A 19,281-nucleotide genomic window follows, 5' to 3' on the forward strand; every position below is an offset into this window, starting at 1 on the left:
CAACTTATTAACCTAACTGTGCAGCTCCGTGTCCCTCAGCTTACCGGCGGTCGTTGCGGTTCCACAGATATGATATGATACGATGACTCATACAGTACCGACACACACTCCAACAGACACTCGACTGGTTGGGGAGGTGTTGTTCATCGGGTCGGAGGTGTTCTTGCTGCAGTGGAACGGCAAAGGGACTACCTGCCGCTACCTCGCTCTCCAACCAAGGTGCGGGTATTGAGGAGCAAACTGAAAGTGAAGAGGGAATTCTGTAACTCCTGGACGACAATTGCACTTGATAAACAAAATGACACTTTATTGTTAAAAACCAACGCGTTCTCGTCTGTACCCTTTATCTGGGCTTCATCAACGGCCGAAACGCGTTAGTTTTAACAATAAAGTATCATTTTTAATTAAGTTCCATTGTCCTCCACGTTTCTGAATTTCCTCTTCACTTCGTGCTGCAGTGGGGTATACAAGTATACCATCGTGTCGGATGGAATCGGGTGATATTAGCTTTTGTGGATGAAACTTTCATTCAATTATTATTGTAATCAACCTTGTGATACAGTATAAATACGCAATCATGCATGGTTGTACAGTATTTCTGCAGTGCATTAGACTACACAGCAGGAAAAACGACGTTCCAAATGACCTGAATTACTCCATCTCCATAGCGAAACAGATTTAATGAAGCCGACTGTTTACAGCAAAGCCACACTATTCTAGTGTATGGTTCATCCTCTCTGTGATGTCTATGTTTGGAAGTTAGATTTATTTATAGTGTACATCCCACACAAAGTAGAAACATAATGAGTCATGCAACAACATGGGACTTCCTGGAATCAAAGGTTCTAAAATAACGATCAACAACAGCATATGAATATGATTGAATCTATTGAAGAGGATGAGTCATGCCCAAGTGCATGTACAGTATAATACAGTCAAGCTTCAATGAGTCAGAGGTCACAGCTGGGAATCAAGCACCGGTCTCTCACGCGAAGGGACACAAACGTCGTACCGTTTGACCAAAGACGTTATCAATCTAGGTCCGAGGGCGACATTTGAGGCTTGGAAGTCTCAGGCAGGGCTAAGCCAAACCACTTCTGCTACACAGACAGAATGACTTGTTTTTTTCGACTATTCAAATGTCATTACACAATGACAACTGATTTAATCTTTAGCTGTATGGCTTATTATTGCATTGAGAATGGCTGTACGGTGTATTTTCAGGCTTCAACGGACATTTATCTGATTTTCTGCTCATATCCCAAAGGCTGGTCGTTCACTTGAAATTCTGATCACTTTTTGTTGAACTTCTGGAATGACCTTTTCTGCTGCATCAGATTTAGACCCAGAGGCTTGAGCTCAGTGCATCACCAATACTGTTTACAGCAAATAGAGCTCTCTGGCTCTCAGTCTGAATGAGAGAATCAACCTAATACTCTGAGGATTGCCAGTGTGTGTGTGTGTGTGTGTGTGTGTGTGTGTGTGTGTGTGTGTGCGCGTGTGTGCCTGCGCACATGTGTGTGGGTGTGTGTGTGCGTGGATGTGTCTCTGTCTCTGTGTGTGTGTATGATGTGTGTGTGTGTGTGTGTGCGCGCGCGCGCGCAGTAGGGTTATGATGTGTTACTTCAATATCTATTTACAACAGAGGCATATACTTCTTCTGTGACAGCTTCACTGGCAAACAGCATCAGCTGTAGTGCACTTGAGCTGTAAGACCACCCTGGTTATTGCACTGGATCCATCCAGCTGCCCGCTGCTATCCCCTCATCTTAAAGCCATGGTGTGTCCTGTAGGGGCTCGGGATTTAACAAGTCACGGTGGGTGTCTTCCAGCACCTGACAAGCAAGGATGTGAGCTTTAACACCCTTAGGCTACAAACCTGGTCACAGAATCATGTCAAATAGAAGGCAATATTACCAGAGAGAGGAGAGTAGAGAGAGAGAGAGAGAGAGGACAGAGGAGAGAGAGAGAGAGAGAGAGGACAGAGGAGAGAGAGGAGGGCCTCGTCTCACTCTCTAGCAGGGGAGGAGACAGGCCCCGTTCTACTGCAGCATTGAGCTCCTGCTTATTATTACCTAGGCCCTGAAGCTCTGAGATAGAGAGTGGCAAAGAGAAAGTGTCAGACTGTAATTAATAGCGAGGTCTTAGAGAAAGGGTAGCCGCTGCTAAGGACCCTTCTGCCTGTTAGAGCAGCTCTCGGATGGTGTTGGAGAGTAACTGTGCTGTTACTGGTGATTTCTTACTTCTGGCAGAAGTAAGTCTGCAGATGTGACAGGACAGGTGGGGTTCACACCCAGGTCTCTGACATGGAAGACGCAGGCATCGACCATCAGGGCCAAGAGGACTAATGTGGTCTGCGGGGCGACACTTGAGTGGACGTCGTCTCAGGGCAGGGCTACCTCATCATGACACTGTGACTCCACACCACCTCCGCTACCACTGGGGAGGTGTTCTGTCCATTGAAAATCGATATGACCTCTATGTGACCTCTATGACAAGGCCTGAATGTAGTTTTGTGTTATTTATTATACACATAACTTCTTACAGTCTTGTTGCGCAGTAAAATCGTACGACTGTCGGTGCTGTTGATATATATTATATATATATATTGATATAGCAAGTAGTAAGACCTCCCGCGCTGTGGCAGTACAACTGAATGGTCCTCAATACAGTATAGTTCTGTCTAGGGCACTGGGAACGTTATGGCAGGGGAGGCTGGTGGAGGTAGAAATCGGAGGATGGGCTCACTGTAATGTATTAGATATGGGCCATCTGGTTTCTGCTGGTTTGCTGTCATCCCAGCCTCTGTTCCAAGCAGGGTGGTGCAGTTCCAAACCTTTACCTTTACAGTCTAAACAACAGTTCATAACCTTATCTTCCCCCCTGCGCCCGGGACGCTGTATAAGTCCTCCTTTAGATCTACTTCAAAATGGTAGAGATTTATCACGTAGCTTTGTCATAAAAAAAAAAAAAATCCCGGAAAAACTTCATCCTGTTAACCTGGTGTCAGCAGCACGATAGCAGGGTAAAATACGAGACCCCCCCCCCTTCCCGTCCAGCCGTTGACGGGCAGGTTAATTCCCCCGGTCTCCCTCTATCTGCTGTGACCGACGGCACTAGAACGGGAAGGAAATGTTCAAGCCATCCAAGCGTTGTAAAAACAATACGGGAGGCAGTCCCCCGGTGTCTCCGTTTGAGCCTATAAAGACGTCCGTCAGTAAAGGTGTTGTTTGAAGCCGGCTGCCGACGGAGACGATTCCTCCCCCAGCCTCTCTGAGTGTTAATACAACAACAGGAACCCTTCTCAGATGCATTGCTTTCGGGGGGCGGCTTACAAACACACACACACGCACGCACACACCCATACACACACGCGCACACGCACGCACACACTCAACCACACACACACACACACACACACACTCAACCACACACACACACACACACACACACACACACACACACACACACACACACACACACACACACACACACAGATGTTATTTTTCTCTTAGACTTTCTCCCCCCCCTCTTTTGTCTCTTTAAATATTCAATATGCCTTGCACGGGGAAACGTGCCGAGCGGAGACAAACTGTCGCACCAGGCCTGCGTCATTTATAAATACCACAGTGGCGCTACAGCTGGGTGCCTGGTTCCTACGACAGGCTGATCGTTTGCATTTGTCTTGCTGCTTGGCTGGTGGCCCTGGCCATTGTAGCAGGAGAAACCAGGCCCCAGGCAGAACTAGGCGATTGCTGATGACAGGAATGTATGAATGAAGCGGATGATGTGGTCGCCTGTGGACAGGATCAGTTGGCAGAGGAAGTGTATCTGGAAGTGCCTGTCCACACTGCTGTCAGTGGAGATATACGCTGGGACACACCAGCACAGCACAGAGAGAGGGAGGACGCATCAATACAAAGATGCAGAGTGGTACAGTTTCCGAACAGTGGCGCCAACGAAGCGGGACATTTCCTATTGGCTTAATGCTTATGGTGACTCAAATAGCTCCTTCAAGCAAACCTAGTGGCAAGTTGCCAGGCAACTGTTTTCTTGCCTGGCTAGCCAGTCTGACAAATATTGCTAGCTTAGATTTTAATTTTCGAAATAAATAGTTAAACACTGCAGTTTCAACACTTCTTAGTTCTACTGAAAGTTGCATGGTTAAACTAATTTAAGAGAGAGATTTTACAAATGTGTGTATACATTTGTAAAGTCTATATATGTACTCAATATATAATATATGTACTCTTTTTTCCATGCTTTGCAATGAGCCCGTCCTCCAATTTCTGCCTCCACCAGAATCCATTGCTGTGTACAACATGTACTGTAAACATGATGGCAACATGTAAACAGAATAACTGGTCAGTGTATTACTATACTACTACTACTACTACTACTACTACTACTACTACTACTACTACTACTAGTACTACTACTACTACTACTACTATTACTACTACTACTACTACTACTACTAGTACTACTACTACTACAGGTCACTACCAGCCATGCAGTGTTTCTGACAATAAATCGCAAATGTGTGCAGAAGTAAGCTGGAAATGTCTCTTGCCAGAGTCATGCAGATGTATTAATGCTCTACCCAACCATGAAAATGCCTTTTAGAAATGGATTCAGTTGTCTTGCCAAATGTCAGTTGAAACCATATAATATCCTTTCTCAGATTTTAAGAAGACCAAAGTAGACCTATTAACCTCTATCTACCTATAAACAAATGAAGCAGACACTACTCGGGCGATCCAATCAGACTGCTCCTTTAAACTATTTAGTATGTTGCTCAAACAATCACTTTCCCCCAAAAGTTCTCTCTCTCTCACTTGATCAGTTGGAAACTGCAGCCCTGGAAGCCACTTCCTCATGTCCCAACCAGACTTGCCATGGCAAAGCAGAGCTGAACTGGGGTGACGTCAGTCCTCCTGCTGCACATTAAGGAGGTGACTGGCAGATCTCATCTGGTGATTAATTTCACAAGGGCACGCTCACCTCCCCCAGAGCACATATGCCTCCAGAGGGTTAGCTGGCTAGCTGTCCACTTGCTATGCTTGCTCACCGTCTGTGTTTACACAGAGGAATGTATGCAGGCTATGGGATCATTGAGACTGTTTGTAGCTGCCCACGCACCTAGCTAGCTGGCTAACTGGATGCTGTCCCTGCTCTCTCGAAGCCTTTGGGTTTAAACAGGGGAATACATGCAGAGCTGTGGGATCAGTGAAACTCTGTACAGTAGCTTCCCACGCATCTAGCAAGCTGGCAAACTGAATGCTGTTCCTTTCCACTGCGGTGGGGCTGATGATGCTAAAACTTTTTATCTGTGGCAGATCTAGTCATGCGAGTCCTGGTAAAAAGCCTGTCTGGGGTCTGTGTAAATAGGGCAGAGGTGAAATGCCAGTATGCTTGAATTCAGTGTAATTCAACTGCATTGAATTCCACTCTGTCCTTTGCCCTCTCAGGTTTGCTCATTTGCATTAAATTTCACTACGTCCTGTGTCCCCCATCCCACCTCCCCCCTCCCCCCTCCCCCCTCCCCACATTCCCCAACCCTCCCATCCCACTTTACCTGCATTGCACTGATGTGTGTAAACAGTGACCCAGGTAAATCACAGTAAATCTAGGGGGTCAGACAAAACATACCGGCAAATCTTTTCCGGCATTTTTGCTGTTATCTCTGTGGGAATAGGGCTTAAGACCCACATTCCTAGCTAGCTGGCTAACTGGATGGTGTTCCCTGCTACATTCCCTCAGCCTCCGTGTTAAGATAGGGATTTCTATACACTGCAGGGCTGAATCGAACTATTCTGCATTGTTCCTTTCCAGCATTGTTACAGCAACTGTGTTGGATGACAGTGCAGGGTTCTCCCCAGGATGTCTGAACAAGGTGGCCCTGGATGGCATTAATAAAAACCCACTTGGGTTTATTTAATGTAAAAATGCCCTAAAAATACAGCTAACACATTTTGCTTTTAAACAACAATGTCATTGAAAATATAGTTCCTACTATCGTTTGCTAAATATCTGTTTAATTCCCTCTGAAATGTCTACATGGTCGAGCCAAGCGGACACCGTGGTGTAACGCCCGTTTTACATTCTTTGGAGAGAACCCTGATAACTAGGCCAGCGCGGTACAGGTTAGCTTGGCTTAGCTCAGTGTTTGATAGCAGTGCAGTGTAATGTATGTTGGCTGTGGGCTAAGGCTGTGGGTTCAGTGAGGCTCAGTACAGTAGCTTCCCACATTGGATTCTGCCCCTGCTCCGTGTGCCTACCCAGTGGTATTCAAGGCCTTGGGTTCAGGTAGGCTCTTTTTGAAGCTGCCCACACATCTAGCTAGCAGGCTGGCTTACTAACTGCTGTCCTCTTCTCAGTCCTTTCAGCCTCTTTTCACATTGTCCTTTCCAGCTTTGTTACTGGATGTGGAACCGGGCCAGCACAGTACAGCTTTGCTCAACTTGGTTAGGCTTTGTAGCGTGAAAAGGATGATCAATGAATCTCTGTCTCTGTGGGTTCAGGCTGTGGGTTCAGGCTGTGGGTTCAGTGATACTCTGTTTGCAGCTGCCTATGCAGATGAGTCACACTGCAGTTTAACCCTGCATCACTTTGTTTGTGTGTACTGTACGTGCATGTTTCCCAGACAAACCTCAACCTCGGCTGCTGCATCCATGTAGAGGCGCCTCTACGCGGATGCAGCAGCCGCAGTACTCGGTTGCGGCTTTTCACTGTCCTGGCGCCCCGCTGGTGGACCGAGCTTCCCACTGAGTCACTACCAATCTTCCGCCGTAGATTGAAGACCCATCTCTTCAGGCTACATCTTAACGGTCCCTCCTAAAGACCTCTTCACCCCCACTACCCCCCCTGTACAAGTTTCTCTCCTGTTAAAAAATGTTTTTTTTTTCCTTCTTCTAGCATTACGACTGCCAATGGCCCCCCGGTCCTACCATATATTACTTTATGACTGTTGAATAGATGATTCACTTACTTAAACAAATGTATTTGTTGTAAGTCACTTTGGATAAAGGCGTCTGCTAAACGCCATAAAATGTAAATGTAAAATGTAGAAGCACCAGTGAAATCCCTCACTAGAGCAGCTCGATTGTATTTCGCAGCAAAGTCACAGTCAGGGGAGTCAGTTTACTGAACAATTCAGCAGAGGGACCCTCCGAAGCAAGTTGAAGGGCATTTTATGTGCTGTAGATGGATGAGTAAGTAAGAGGGGACGTATTAGGACGGCCCCGGCCTGTGGAAGAGGAGACGTAGGCAGCACTACATTCTCAGGTACAGGCATTAGCACTTATTCACAGCCCTCGCGGTAAATCCCCACGGCTGCCATCTCTACTCAGACCAAGAGTCTCACCGACAGTGATGATGAAGAAATAACAGTGTGTGTGTGTGTGTGTGTGTGTGTGTGTGTGTGTGTGTGTGTGTGCGTGTGTGTGTGCGTGTGTGTGCGTGTGTGTGTGTGTGTGTGTATTACTGGATGTGTAACCAGGCCAGCACAGTACAGCTTGGCTCAGCTCGGTTCGGCTCTGCAGCGTGAACATGATGATAGTGCTCTCATGAATCTCTGCTGCCACTCTTCTCCTCAGACCAAGAGTTTCACCGACAGTGATGATGAAGAAATAACACTGTGTGTGTGTGTGTGTGTGTGTGTGTGTGTGTCTTTTTCTGTGTGTGTGTGCGCGCATGTGTGTCTATTTCTGTGTGTGTGTGTGTGTGTGTGTGTGTGTGTGTGTGTGTGTGTGTGTGTACACGTGCATGTGTGTGAGTGAGTGAGTGAGTAAGGGACATCATTGTGACAGTTGTTGTGTTGATCTCCCTCCAGGCTGACATCACTGATGGGCTGGCTGGGTGTTTGGGCACTTCCTGTCCTGCTTGGAGTGTCTCTCTGCTGGTTGGCTGAGGGGCGGAGGAACGTCATGGATACAGCAAACAGAGCAGAGAATGCCACTCAAGGACTCCTGCCTAGGGTAAATACACACACACACACACACACACACACACACACACACACACACACACACACACACACACACCTCTGTCTCTCTGCCTGTTTCTCTCTCTCTCTCTCATTGTAATCATTGTAATGAATGGAATGGAATGAGGAATGGTATCAAACACATGTCTGATACCCAGGTTTGATACCATTCCTCATTCCATTCCACGCATTACAATGAGCCGGTCCTCCAATTTCTACCTCCACCAGCCTCCCCTCCCCTTTTGTCCTGCTAACATTTGTCTCTTTCAAGTTGTTGCACAGTAAACATCGTACAAGTACAAACATTGGGATTACTATTGCTGTTCTTTTGTACATTTACTTTCTTACTCAGAGGCTCCCTGGAACCCCTCTACCTTCTCCCCAGCAGTCCCCTCTTACTCTGGAACCCCTCTACCTTCTCCCCAGCAGTCTCCTCTTACCCTGGAACCCCTCTACCTTCTCCCCAGCAGTCTCCTCTCCCTGGAACCCCTCTACCTTCTCCCCAGCAGTCTCCTCTCCCTGGAACCCCTCTACCTTCTCCCCAGCAGTCTCCTCTCCCTGGAACCCCTCTACCTTCTCCCCAGCAGTCTCCTCTCCCTGGAACCCCTCTACCTTCTCCCCAGCAGTCTCCTCTCCCTGGAACCCCTCTACCTTCTCCCCAGCAGTCTCCTCTCCCTGGAACCCCTCTACCTTCTCCCCAGCAGTCTCCTCTCCCTGGAACCCCTCTACCTTCTCCCCAGCAGTCTCCTCTCCCTGGAACCCCTCTACCTTCTCCCCAGCAGTCTCCTCTCCCTGGAACCCCTCTACCTTCTCCCCAGCAGTCTCCTCTCCCTGGAACCCCTCTACCTTCTCCCCAGCAGTCTCCTCTCCCTGGAACCCCTCTACCTTCTCCCCAGCAGTCTCCTCTCCCTGGAACCCCTCTACCTTCTCCCCAGCAGTCTCCTCTCCCTGGAACCCCTCTACCTTCTCCCCAGCAGTCCCCTCTTACCCTGGAACCCCTCTACCTTCTCCCCAGCAGTCCCCTCTTACTCTGTGTTTGGTACATTTGCTGCATTTCACGCTTATCACGACTGAAGCTTGAAGAGGAGGAAGTGGCACTGGCTAGATTTAACACACAAACAGAGCTTTGATACAGCTGTGTGACAGTAGTAGCTTTCTTGTGGATATTGTAACATTAGTCATACAGATGAAATCATTAGAGGCATCCTCCAAAACCCCCCCCCCATCCATCCCTTCAATTGTCCCCAACAGAGCATCAAGAAAACAGCGTCCGCCCCCCCCCCCCCCCCCTCCTCAACCCTGTGGTCCTTTTCATAATTCTTTGTGAAATTAAGCATGCACAGCCCCTGGTCTGTTCTCTGCCTGGCTTGGCCCACAGGGTGCCAACTTGGCAACGAGCAGGGGAATGCCATCACTCAAGCGCCTCTGTTGTCTTAAATCCCTCAACGCAGAAACACAGTCCCGGGCATCCCCCCTCTCTTATTCCCAGAGAATGGGAAACTAAAAAGCTGTCAATTGGCACAGGAGTTTAAAGTCAACCTCGGGGTGAGTTGGACTCCATAAATATGCAGCAGGAGCCTCAGGAAATGCATAAACGATGCTAGCGATGCCTTCCCAGCCACCACCACCAGGGACAATCCTCAACGTAAACAAACACACATACTCTAAAATGACTACTGTCTGCAAAGACAGACAGAGATACACTCGTCCTTCTGGTAGACATCAGATACGTCGAAGCTACATCTCATATTGAGCTTCCTAAGGGCCATCTTATGTAAATCTGAGGTAAGAGGAGACTGAGAGAAATGAGGCCCATGTCCTGGTAGACTTACAGCGAGACGAATAGCTACTTGCTACACTGATGTTCCCAGGGCCTTCTCACTGTAATTGCAGAGTAAGTGATGAGCCTGCACATCTTCTCTATTGTCCTGGTGCAGTTACAGCTACAGAACCTGGGGCTGCTGGATGACAGCCCAGCCCTGGCCACCTAGCATAGCTCTGGCCATAGAAACAGCCCAGGCCACCTAGCATAGCTCTGGCCATAGAAACAGCCTAGGCCACCTAGCATAGCTCTGGCCATAGAAACAGCCTAGGCCACCTAGCATAGCTCTAGCCATAGAAACGGCCCTGGCCACCTAGCATAGCTCTGGCCACTGAAACAGCCTAGGCCACCTAGCATAGCTCTGGCCACTGAAACAGCCTAGGCCACCTAGCATAGCTCTGGCCACTGAAACAGCCCAGGCCACCTAGCATAGCTCTGGCCTTAGCCTAGCCCTGGCCACCTAGCATAGCTCTGGCCATAGAAACGGCCCTGGCCACCTAGCATAGTTCTGGCTATAGCCTAGCCCTGGCTACCTAGCCTAGCTCTGGCCACTGAAACAGCCTAGGCCACCTAGCATAGCTCTAGCCATAGAAACGGCTCTGGCCTTAGCCTAGCCCTGGCCACCTAGCATAGCTCTGGCCTTAGCCTAGCCCTGGCCACCTAGCCTAGCTCTGGCCATTGAAACAGCCCTTGACGTTTTGGGCCTAATTTTTCATCCGCCATTTTCCCCCATCTGACGTTGTGTTAGCCCCGCCCACTAACATATCTTAGTCCAATAAAAAACAATATTGGGTGAATCAGGAAGGAATTGTTTGAACTAGCCTCCAGTAATTACATTGGCATCACTCTTCTAATGCACCTCTCTGCCCAGTCCAGGCAACCTAGCCTACTGTAGCTCTGACCATATAAGTAGAAAATACATTTAAATCAATATTCCTTAGGGGGGAAGACTGGCGGCTGCAATCTTTGGTGTACTATTCCATTTGGATGTTTAAAGTAGGTTTCAATACAGCTTTATTGATAACTAACTCCACTGACAGTGGAATATCCAACATGAATCGTCCTCGCTGTACCAGCCAAATTGCCATGGTCTGCCTGAGGCAGCTGGAGTCCAGCCCAGGCACAGGCCACCTGGTTCTCACAGGGTCAGGCATCAGCCTCCCGTTTTGATTCCTGGAAAAAAAGTGGGAACAAACCCCTCCAGTCCAACCTCTTGCACTGGAGCATCACAAAGCATAAAGCCATATCTCTCCGAATCCAATTCACTCTGCATTCCAGCTTCTGCCTGTTTGGATTATAAACATGATTTACTCTGCAGTGGAGAGATGGAAATAAACAATAACAGTCGAGTTATGGAAAATAAGAAATACCAAGGAGACGGAGGAGAGAGAGAGAGGGGGGGAGGAGGGAGAGTGAAAGATAAGGATGGAGAGGGAGTTGAAATTGGGGAACAGTGAGGATAGATAGGATCATGATGGAGATACAATAGAGATGTTTTTTTAACTCAAGCTCTAAGACCTCTGAGACTCAGACCTACAGGAGAACCCCCCAGACACATTTATATACAGTAGACATCAGGGGAGGCTGGAGTAGGTAGAAATTGGAGGGCTGGCTTATTGTAATGCATGGAATGGAAGGAGAACACATTCCGTTCCATACATTATAAAGAGCCCGTCCTCCGATTTCTACCTCCACCAGCCTCCACTGATAGACTATCTATTTTACAGTGTATAGTCAGCATACAAGCCTGCATTAACTGAATAACTTTCGATGCAACTCATAATGTAACCAAGGTTATTTTACTGTAGCTGTGCGGTGCTTGTGGAGATGTTGATCTGCACTTTGGGCCACTTGTCTTGTCTCTTCAGACAGTGTTATTGTTGTTTCCTCAGACAGTGTTATTGTGAGAGAGGCTAAGCTATCTCCTGTCAGTCTCCACTCCTCAGTTACACAATACTCAAATGGACTCAACAGGTTACGTACACAGAACACGGCCACTTGCTTGAAATGTGGGAGTTGTGAAAGCAAGATTTCAAAACAGTTTCTAGTGCTCTGTTGTATCAGTTTTTCTGTGTTGGATATTTCTCTATGGTGAAATAGAAACTCTGTTTCAGGCCCCGCTCTGGCTTTTCCCCCCACATTTAGTCATTAAACTATGGATACCGTACAGGAAGTAGAACTCACGGTGCTTCATTCATGGACTCCGAAAAAAGGACACCGAAGTCCAAACGCAAGCGTATTTGCAACATGTGTCGGTGGTAACAGGTGAAACACTGGAGCGATCTCACCTGCGTTCAGGTGGGGGGAGTAACTGTGATGAGGATGTTTCTGATACTGAAGAATAAGATCCAATGGTGCGTGGAAGAAGGTGGATACTCAAATTGAAAGTTGAATAAAGACAATTTATTAATTTATTCGTCAAGTCGACCTGGGACACCAAACTACTGTCCAAGAGAACGGTCAGCAGGGAAGTGGCAACCACAAAGAGTTTGCAGTCAATTTTATAGTAGGTAATAAACAGGAAACCAGGACATGAGGCTCATCTCAGTTAGGCTAGGCGCCAGGGAGTCTGACAGGTTATCAACAGAGATCTTGGGGGTCTGGTACCCCTGGCTGTAAACCACATTCCAAGGGTCACTCAGGAAAACACATTCTAACAGTAACACTAAAAGAGGCGTGGTCACAACAACGAGCAGGTCAGGTGTCATCAGTTGCGCTGAAAAATTATGACCTTGGAAATAGCACTAATATTTCTGACACCCCCCCCCCCCCACACACACACACACACACCTCCCCCCCCCCCCCCCCCCCGCCAGCGCCCGTGTTTGTGCTAAGTGTGTTTTTTTTCCACCATTAAAATACAGCCTATAGAGATAGTTATGGAAGCAACAACATAAAGCAAATGCAAATGATTATTTTCCCCTTGGTTAATGTACTGTAAATCTATGTTTATGGGTCTTCCATTAAAACACAATGACTGTTGCCTCCCTGAGCTGTTATATTAAGTACATTTCATGGTTAGGCTGGTATTTCAGAGGTTCTGCCAAAAATATTATCAGGGCATGTCGCCGAGACTCCAGTCTGGGGGAGGTTGGAAGCAGTCATCTCATGAGTCGCCGGGGGGGGGGGGGGGGGGCTGGGGATGTGGGGCAGGGGGTTGATAGAGGGGGGGTGAGTTATACTTTGGTATTAGCAATGAGCCTTTCTGCATCCTTGCAGTCTGGGGGAAGTTGTCATATCATTAGTGGTGAGGGTTAGGGGTGGGGGGTGTGGAGGGGTTTGGGGTTTTGGATGTGTGTTTGAGTTGGGGGGGGGGCGGGGGGGGGGGGGGGTATATTTCTGTGTATTATCAACAAGCCTCCCTGCCATCCTTGCTGCCTGACCTCGTCTGCCCTCCTGTAGGAAACCTATTAGCACTTTAATTAAGGAAGTATCTGGGCATGGACAAAAAAGCCCTTAAAAACTCAGTGGAGCTCTTTTGTCTGCACTCCCCTTTCCAGGAACTATCGCACTCTAATTACAATTTATAGAAACACTTAGAGGGGAAATCATGCCAGTAAATATCACTGAAAGCATGCTAGCTGCTCTGTCTAATGACACAAATGGAAAACGCTGGGAAATTACTGCTCAGTGTAGAAAGTCATTTGTCAGAGATTTGCCAGTTTTGCATTAGAAAGTTTGTTATAGTTTTTTTTTAAATTTAAGGATTTGTCAGTGTGATGTTATGCTTGCGTTATTACAGTCATCTGAACGGTCAGATTACTCAGCCACTGACAGAGGTTATTGGTTATCTGCTGATGGAGACACAGAGCTAAGTAGATACACAAACAAAAGAAGCTAACACTGCTTAGCATTGTTATGTTTCCTAGTCGATAATTTGCATTCTGGGTATTCAAACAAAGGTGATAGTGTCCAGTCGACTGTCTGCTCTTCCTTATCAGCAGCTAATGGCTGCTAGCTCTCTGTCATTTATGTGGTTAATGTAGCCGTCTTGCTGTCGAGCTGACACTGAGAGTTTTGTAGAGTTTCACTGTTGCCTCAAATTAAAGCTAGGGGAGAAGCATATGGATGTTTGCCTGCACAGCAGTCCGATAGCAGAGCGGCAGAGAACATATATTCTACCTGTCTCTAGGATTGGCACAGCTTGGGCTGGATTGTCCTGCTGTTAAAATAGTGCTTCTCTCTCCCGAAATGTGTGCATTCTGTATGTATGATGTTCAATTCATTTCCGTCTGGGGGAGTTTTAATGGCAGCCAAGCTGAGTGAGACACGTGCACGCGCACGTGCACGCGCACACACACACGCGCGCACACACACGCGCACACAGATTATGGCGAGCTCCTCAAAGTCTAGGCCTGCGGTATTTCTCTGTTCTATTTACGGTTAGTCTTCCGCCTCCGTTTCCTCCACGCCAGTCCCTAATCAACTGAATAAACAGAAACCTCTTGAGTTGATGGAAGTGCAGTGATCAGCGCTCCGCTCCGCTCTGCCGCGGTGAGGAGGAGACACAGCATCGTCTGCAGTGAGGATGGACAGATGGCTTCTGAGAGGAGGGTTTGCCTTGGCTCCAAGTCTCAGTAATCACACACAGGCAAAGTGGTGTGTCTCTTCAGAGGCCCCGGAGGACCGGGAGGAGCGGGGGAGAGGAGGAGAGGAGGAGAGGAGGAGAGGAGGAGAGGAGGGAGGTTCTTTGCCTCCACAGCCAAGAGGGGGGTATCAGAGACATATGCTTTGTCAGTCAAACTCATTATCGGCCAGATTAAGACCATTTGCTGCATCATGTCAGTTATGGGGGATGATAGTTGGCATGCAGAGAGAACGTTGTCTCTGTGTTTGCAGCCCATCTCCACCCCCGGCTCTCATTGTGTCCTCGTACCTTCATTATGTAGATGTCTCGGAGTGAGGAGCGGACATAACAGAAGCAGCTGTTTGGAGAAGTCCAAAGTGGATCTCAGTTATTCACACTGGGGGATATGAAGTTTGCAGGCATGGGGCTCTTCTGGAGGGCCCTTACCCCAAGCCTCTGACAGATCCCTAGCAAATAGGGATGACACCTGCCGTCTTGCAGTCTTTGCCAAATGTTATTTTTTTCAAGGAGGGAAAAGGAGAATGGATTGACTCTGGAAACAGTTTGAGGCCTTTCTCACTTCTCTGGCTGGGTCACTCTTGCCTGGGAGGAAAGCACACATTTCATGGGGAGCATTACTCGGTTGAGAGACACAGAAGGTTTCTTTTCTTTTTTTTGTCAGAGACCTATAATAACAATTTGTCCTGTGTTTCCTTTCTTCCCAGGAGAGTGGAGGAGCTGAAGGGGCCGCCGATCAATGTGAGTGCCCTTACTGTGATCAACCATTTAAATACAGTGGGTTGGTGTTGGTGAATGACAAAATCCTTTTGGGGGTGTGTGTGTGAGTGTGTGTGTGTGTGTGTGTGTGTGTGACCAGCATTCATTGTGAGGCTGTAGATTTCCTCCCCTGGTGAAAAGCAGTCAGAGAAGCCCATGCACAGGTACACACATAGGTGTGTGTGTGTGTGTGTGTGTGTGTGTGTGTGTGTGTGTGTGTGTGCGCGTGTGTGCATATAGTACTATCCAATAACATGCTGTTTGATTTCATCAAAAGGCTCTATCCTACTGTAATCACATCAATGGTGCGATGTCCTTCCATCCTACATATCTGTACGCTGCTGTTGTGGAGCCTCATTACAGCCCCAGACACCTATTCAAAACTGGGGAATCGGCAAGACGCAGCATTGTGTCTCAGTAATGTCACGCTCTTAATGGCTTCCATTCAAAGGCTCTATTTAGAGTCTGTTTCTCACAGCTTTTATCTACCAGAGAACACCGAACAGGCCGTCTCCCCCCGCACAAGAATGCAATATTGAAACTGTGGCTGCATGAAGTGTTTGTTGTTGATTTATAGGTTTTCGCCCTCTCTGCTCTCCCCGTGTTGTCTACGGCACCACCAGGGCTGTGTTTCCGGCCTGAGTGAAAGTGTTAGATCAAAGGCCAAATAGCTGGAGGTGTTGAGAGTACACCTCCAGAATAGGCCGATTCTTCCCCGCTGCAGACGCCTAAGACAGGCTGCAGCTTCGAATGTGTTAGTAAGAGTTATTCACACCGCGCCGTGATTTCCCACTAGGGACTAATTACTCACTGGTTGTTTGTATGCTAAACTAACCTCACCTCCAAAAACAAGCAACTGCTCTTTATTTCCCTGTTTCTCTCTTGGAAGGGAATCGCTGCCTCCTCCAACAGGATCTATCTGTATGTCTATCTATCAATCTATGTATCTATCGATCTATCTATTTCTCTCTCTCTCTCTGTCTCTCTCTCTCTCATTCCCCATCTCCCTCCCATTCTCTCATTCTCTCTCTCTCTCTCTCTCTCTCTTTCTCTCTCACTCTCATTCTCTCCATCTATGTCTCTCTCTCTCTCTCTCTCATTCCCCATCTCCCTCCCATTCTCTCATTCTCTCTCTCTCTCTCTCTTTCTCTCTCACGCTCATTCTCTCCATCTATGTCTCTCTTTCTCTCTCTCTCATGCCCATCTCATCCCCATTTCCCTCCCATTCTCTCATCCCCATCTCCCTCCCATTCTCTCAATCTCTCTCTCATCCCCATCTCCCTCCCATTCTCTCAATCTCTCTCTCATCCCCCATCTCCCTCTCATTTCTCTCTCTTCCTTTTCTCATTTCTCTCTCTCTCTCTACGTAGCAAGCTTCTTTTCTTTTTTTCTTTTTTTATCCCTGTGTCTGTGCCTCTCACTCGGAGATGATGGCATTAATCAAATTGGCCCAGTTTTCGCCTGGGAGACGCAGACGTTACCTGGGAGAGGCAGACGTTACCTGTGTTGCAGAATTGTTGTAAACACGGCGTGGCAGTTCTCAGCCGGCTCAGACACAAATCAGGAATAAATGACATTTTACCCGCTACCTGCTACCTGCTACCTGCTAGCGGCTCACAAACAAGCGTAGGCAAAGGTCACGTTGTCGAAGGGAAAAAAAAACCCCGGCCCAGAATATAAATGACGGCGGGTTTTTTTTTTTTTGTCGTTGTTGTGGAGGCCGTATGCAACGTTGAGTAATGTCCATTCATCTTGAATGAATAGCGGTGATTCATTTGGCCCTGAGTGCTTAATTTATGAACCCTTACGGAGTGGTTAATCAAGGTTCGTTACCATCACTAATTGAACAATGGGAAGAGGCAAACCTAGTTAAGCAGTCCCGTGGTTCATTTAGATGCTAATGGGTGGGAATTAGACAGGGCAAGTCTGACAGGGACTCTCTAACAAACAGTCAAGGACTGGAGAGCCAGTGGAGGGAGGGAGGAAGAGGGAGGGAGAGAGAGAGGGAGGGAGGGAGGGAGGGAGGGAAGAGAGGAGGCGATCTTCACACAGTCCAAGGTTGGAGAGATGATCATTAAATCAAGGAGCAAGCGAGATATAGAGATATAGAGATATAGAGATATAGAGCACCCACCCACATTTACATTCCCCAGATCTTCACACATCTATATTAAAGATATTCATGAGGACACAAAACACAAAAAAAATTGTGTTTTCATCACTTAGTTTGAAGTCCTCTTTTTTTTTCACCAGTGTGTAGGAGTTCTCAGTGAGCACTGGAGAAATACATCAAGAGGGGCTTCATGCTCCATTGCCTGCAAATAACACAAACACTCTCTCTCACTCTCTCTCTCTCTCTCTCTCTCTCTCTCTCTCTCTCTCACTCTCTTTTTCTCTCACTCTCACTCACACTTTTTCTCTCTCTCTCTCTCTCTCTCTCTCTCTCTCTCTCTCTCTCTCTGTCTCTCTGTCTCTATATCTATGGCCTTCATGCTCCATTGCCTGTAAATAACACAAATACTCTCTCTCTCCCTCTCTTTTTCTCTCACTCACACTCTTTCTCTCTTTTTCTCACTCTCTCTCTCTCTCTCTCTCTCTGTGTATTTCTCTCTCTATCTATGGCCTTCATGCTCCATTGCTTGCAAATAACACAAATAGTCTCTCTCTCTCTCCCTCTCTTTTCTCTCTCTCTCTCTCCCTCTCTCTCTCTCTCTCCCTCTCTTTTCTCTCTCTCTCTCTCTCTTACTCAAAAGCTCTCTCTCTCTCTCTCTCTCCCTCCCTCTCTCTCTCTCTCTCTCTCTCTCTATGGCCTTCGATTCAACTCTCCCACTAGACTCTGTTCCACCATGTCGTACAGTCATCTCTGGTAATTAAAAACAGTTGCTAAGGATCATTTCACTACTGTCAGTAATAAGCCACCATCAGAAAGTTGTATCGTAAATCTCCAAGATTTATGATTTCATTATGCCGAAGAACAATAAAGATTACCCAGCGTATAGTTCATAAAACACAGGGCAGAAATCACTCAGCCATCGGAAACTTAATCAAAATAGTAAAATGTAATAGCCTTTTTTTAAAGAGCTTCCATCATATAGACTCGGTAACACAATCAGAACTCCTCAGAATCACTCTATAAATACCGCTACACTGAGTTGTGATTTGCACCATAAATTTCCTGATTTCCGAGTCCTCTTTCGTTCGAGTCAGGAGTCACAGGTACTGTATACGTGAACCCCCCCCCCCCACACACACCTTTTAATCAAATCAAGGAGTACCCCCGCGGCATTGTCACATCCCCCCGTTTCAAAGTCACATTTGAGCCCAAAGTGTGAAAGTCAAAGACAAAGGGAGTGTGGTGGAGGAGTAAAGCTCTGCGTTTAGCGTGCCCTGAGATACGGCTGAAGGGCTTAAGGAGGGCACATCATACTCTCAGGGGGATTTAAGGAGCCTGACTGTGGCACTCTGAATAGCGCTTTGCTATGGCTGCAAAAGCTGCAGTGTCTCTCCTTGGTCATAGATATTAACTGGCTACGATTGGAGAGAGAGAGAGAGAGAAGAAGAAGAAGAGATTGGCTCAGAGGAAGGGAGGGAGGGAGGGAGGGAGGCAGAGAGAGCTGGATGGATGGAGAGAGAGACCGGGGTTGGGGACGGGGGGGTTGGTAGAGAGTGAGTCAGTGAGTGAGGGAGGGGGGGGGGAGGGAGAGAGAGGGAAAGGGGGAGGGATAGAGAGAAGGGGCGGAGGGTAGAGAGGGAAAGGGGGAGAGAAAGAGAGAAAAAGAGAGCGAGAGAGAAAGATGCGACACAAGAATAGATGTTCTTTTTAGGATGGGGGGGCGAAGGGGGGCGACAACCTTGCAACTTGCCTTTGATCTTTAAGCAGCTTGTGTTGCTACGGCATTACGGTGCTATTCTGTTTAACACGGCCTAAAAGGAGCTAACGTTGCAATTATTAGCATATTCGACAGAGGATAAAAAGACCATGTCTCATTCAACAGGTTATGGTTGTGCACGCCAGTCAGCATTTCGTGAAGCCCTTTGAAATAACCTACTGAAACAAAACATCACACACTTTCCTTGTCGACAGGTTAATTATTCCTCTACCGACTGTTACCGTGAGGATAGAAATAT

General features: G+C 47.5%; 1 protein-coding gene across 1 annotated transcript in view; it reads left to right on the forward strand.

Annotated features, from left to right (window-relative positions):
* Nucleotides 1-7,847: 7,847 nt before the first annotated feature.
* Nucleotides 7,848-19,281, forward strand: part of LOC310824625 (follistatin-related protein 4-like) — a gene marked incomplete at both ends in the record, with an annotated part of 131,126 nt that continues 119,692 nt past the window's right edge. Inside the window, 2 exons of the mRNA XM_083697885.1 lie at nt 7,848-7,979; nt 15,102-15,135. Coding sequence (XP_083554011.1) covers nt 7,848-7,979; nt 15,102-15,135 — 166 coding nt within the window. The remainder of the gene's footprint in view (nt 7,980-15,101; nt 15,136-19,281) is intronic.

Source organism: Argentina silus (genome assembly GCF_951799395.1).
Source record: "Argentina silus genome assembly, contig: scaffold_109, whole genome shotgun sequence".
NCBI lineage: Eukaryota > Metazoa > Chordata > Actinopteri > Argentiniformes > Argentinidae > Argentina > Argentina silus.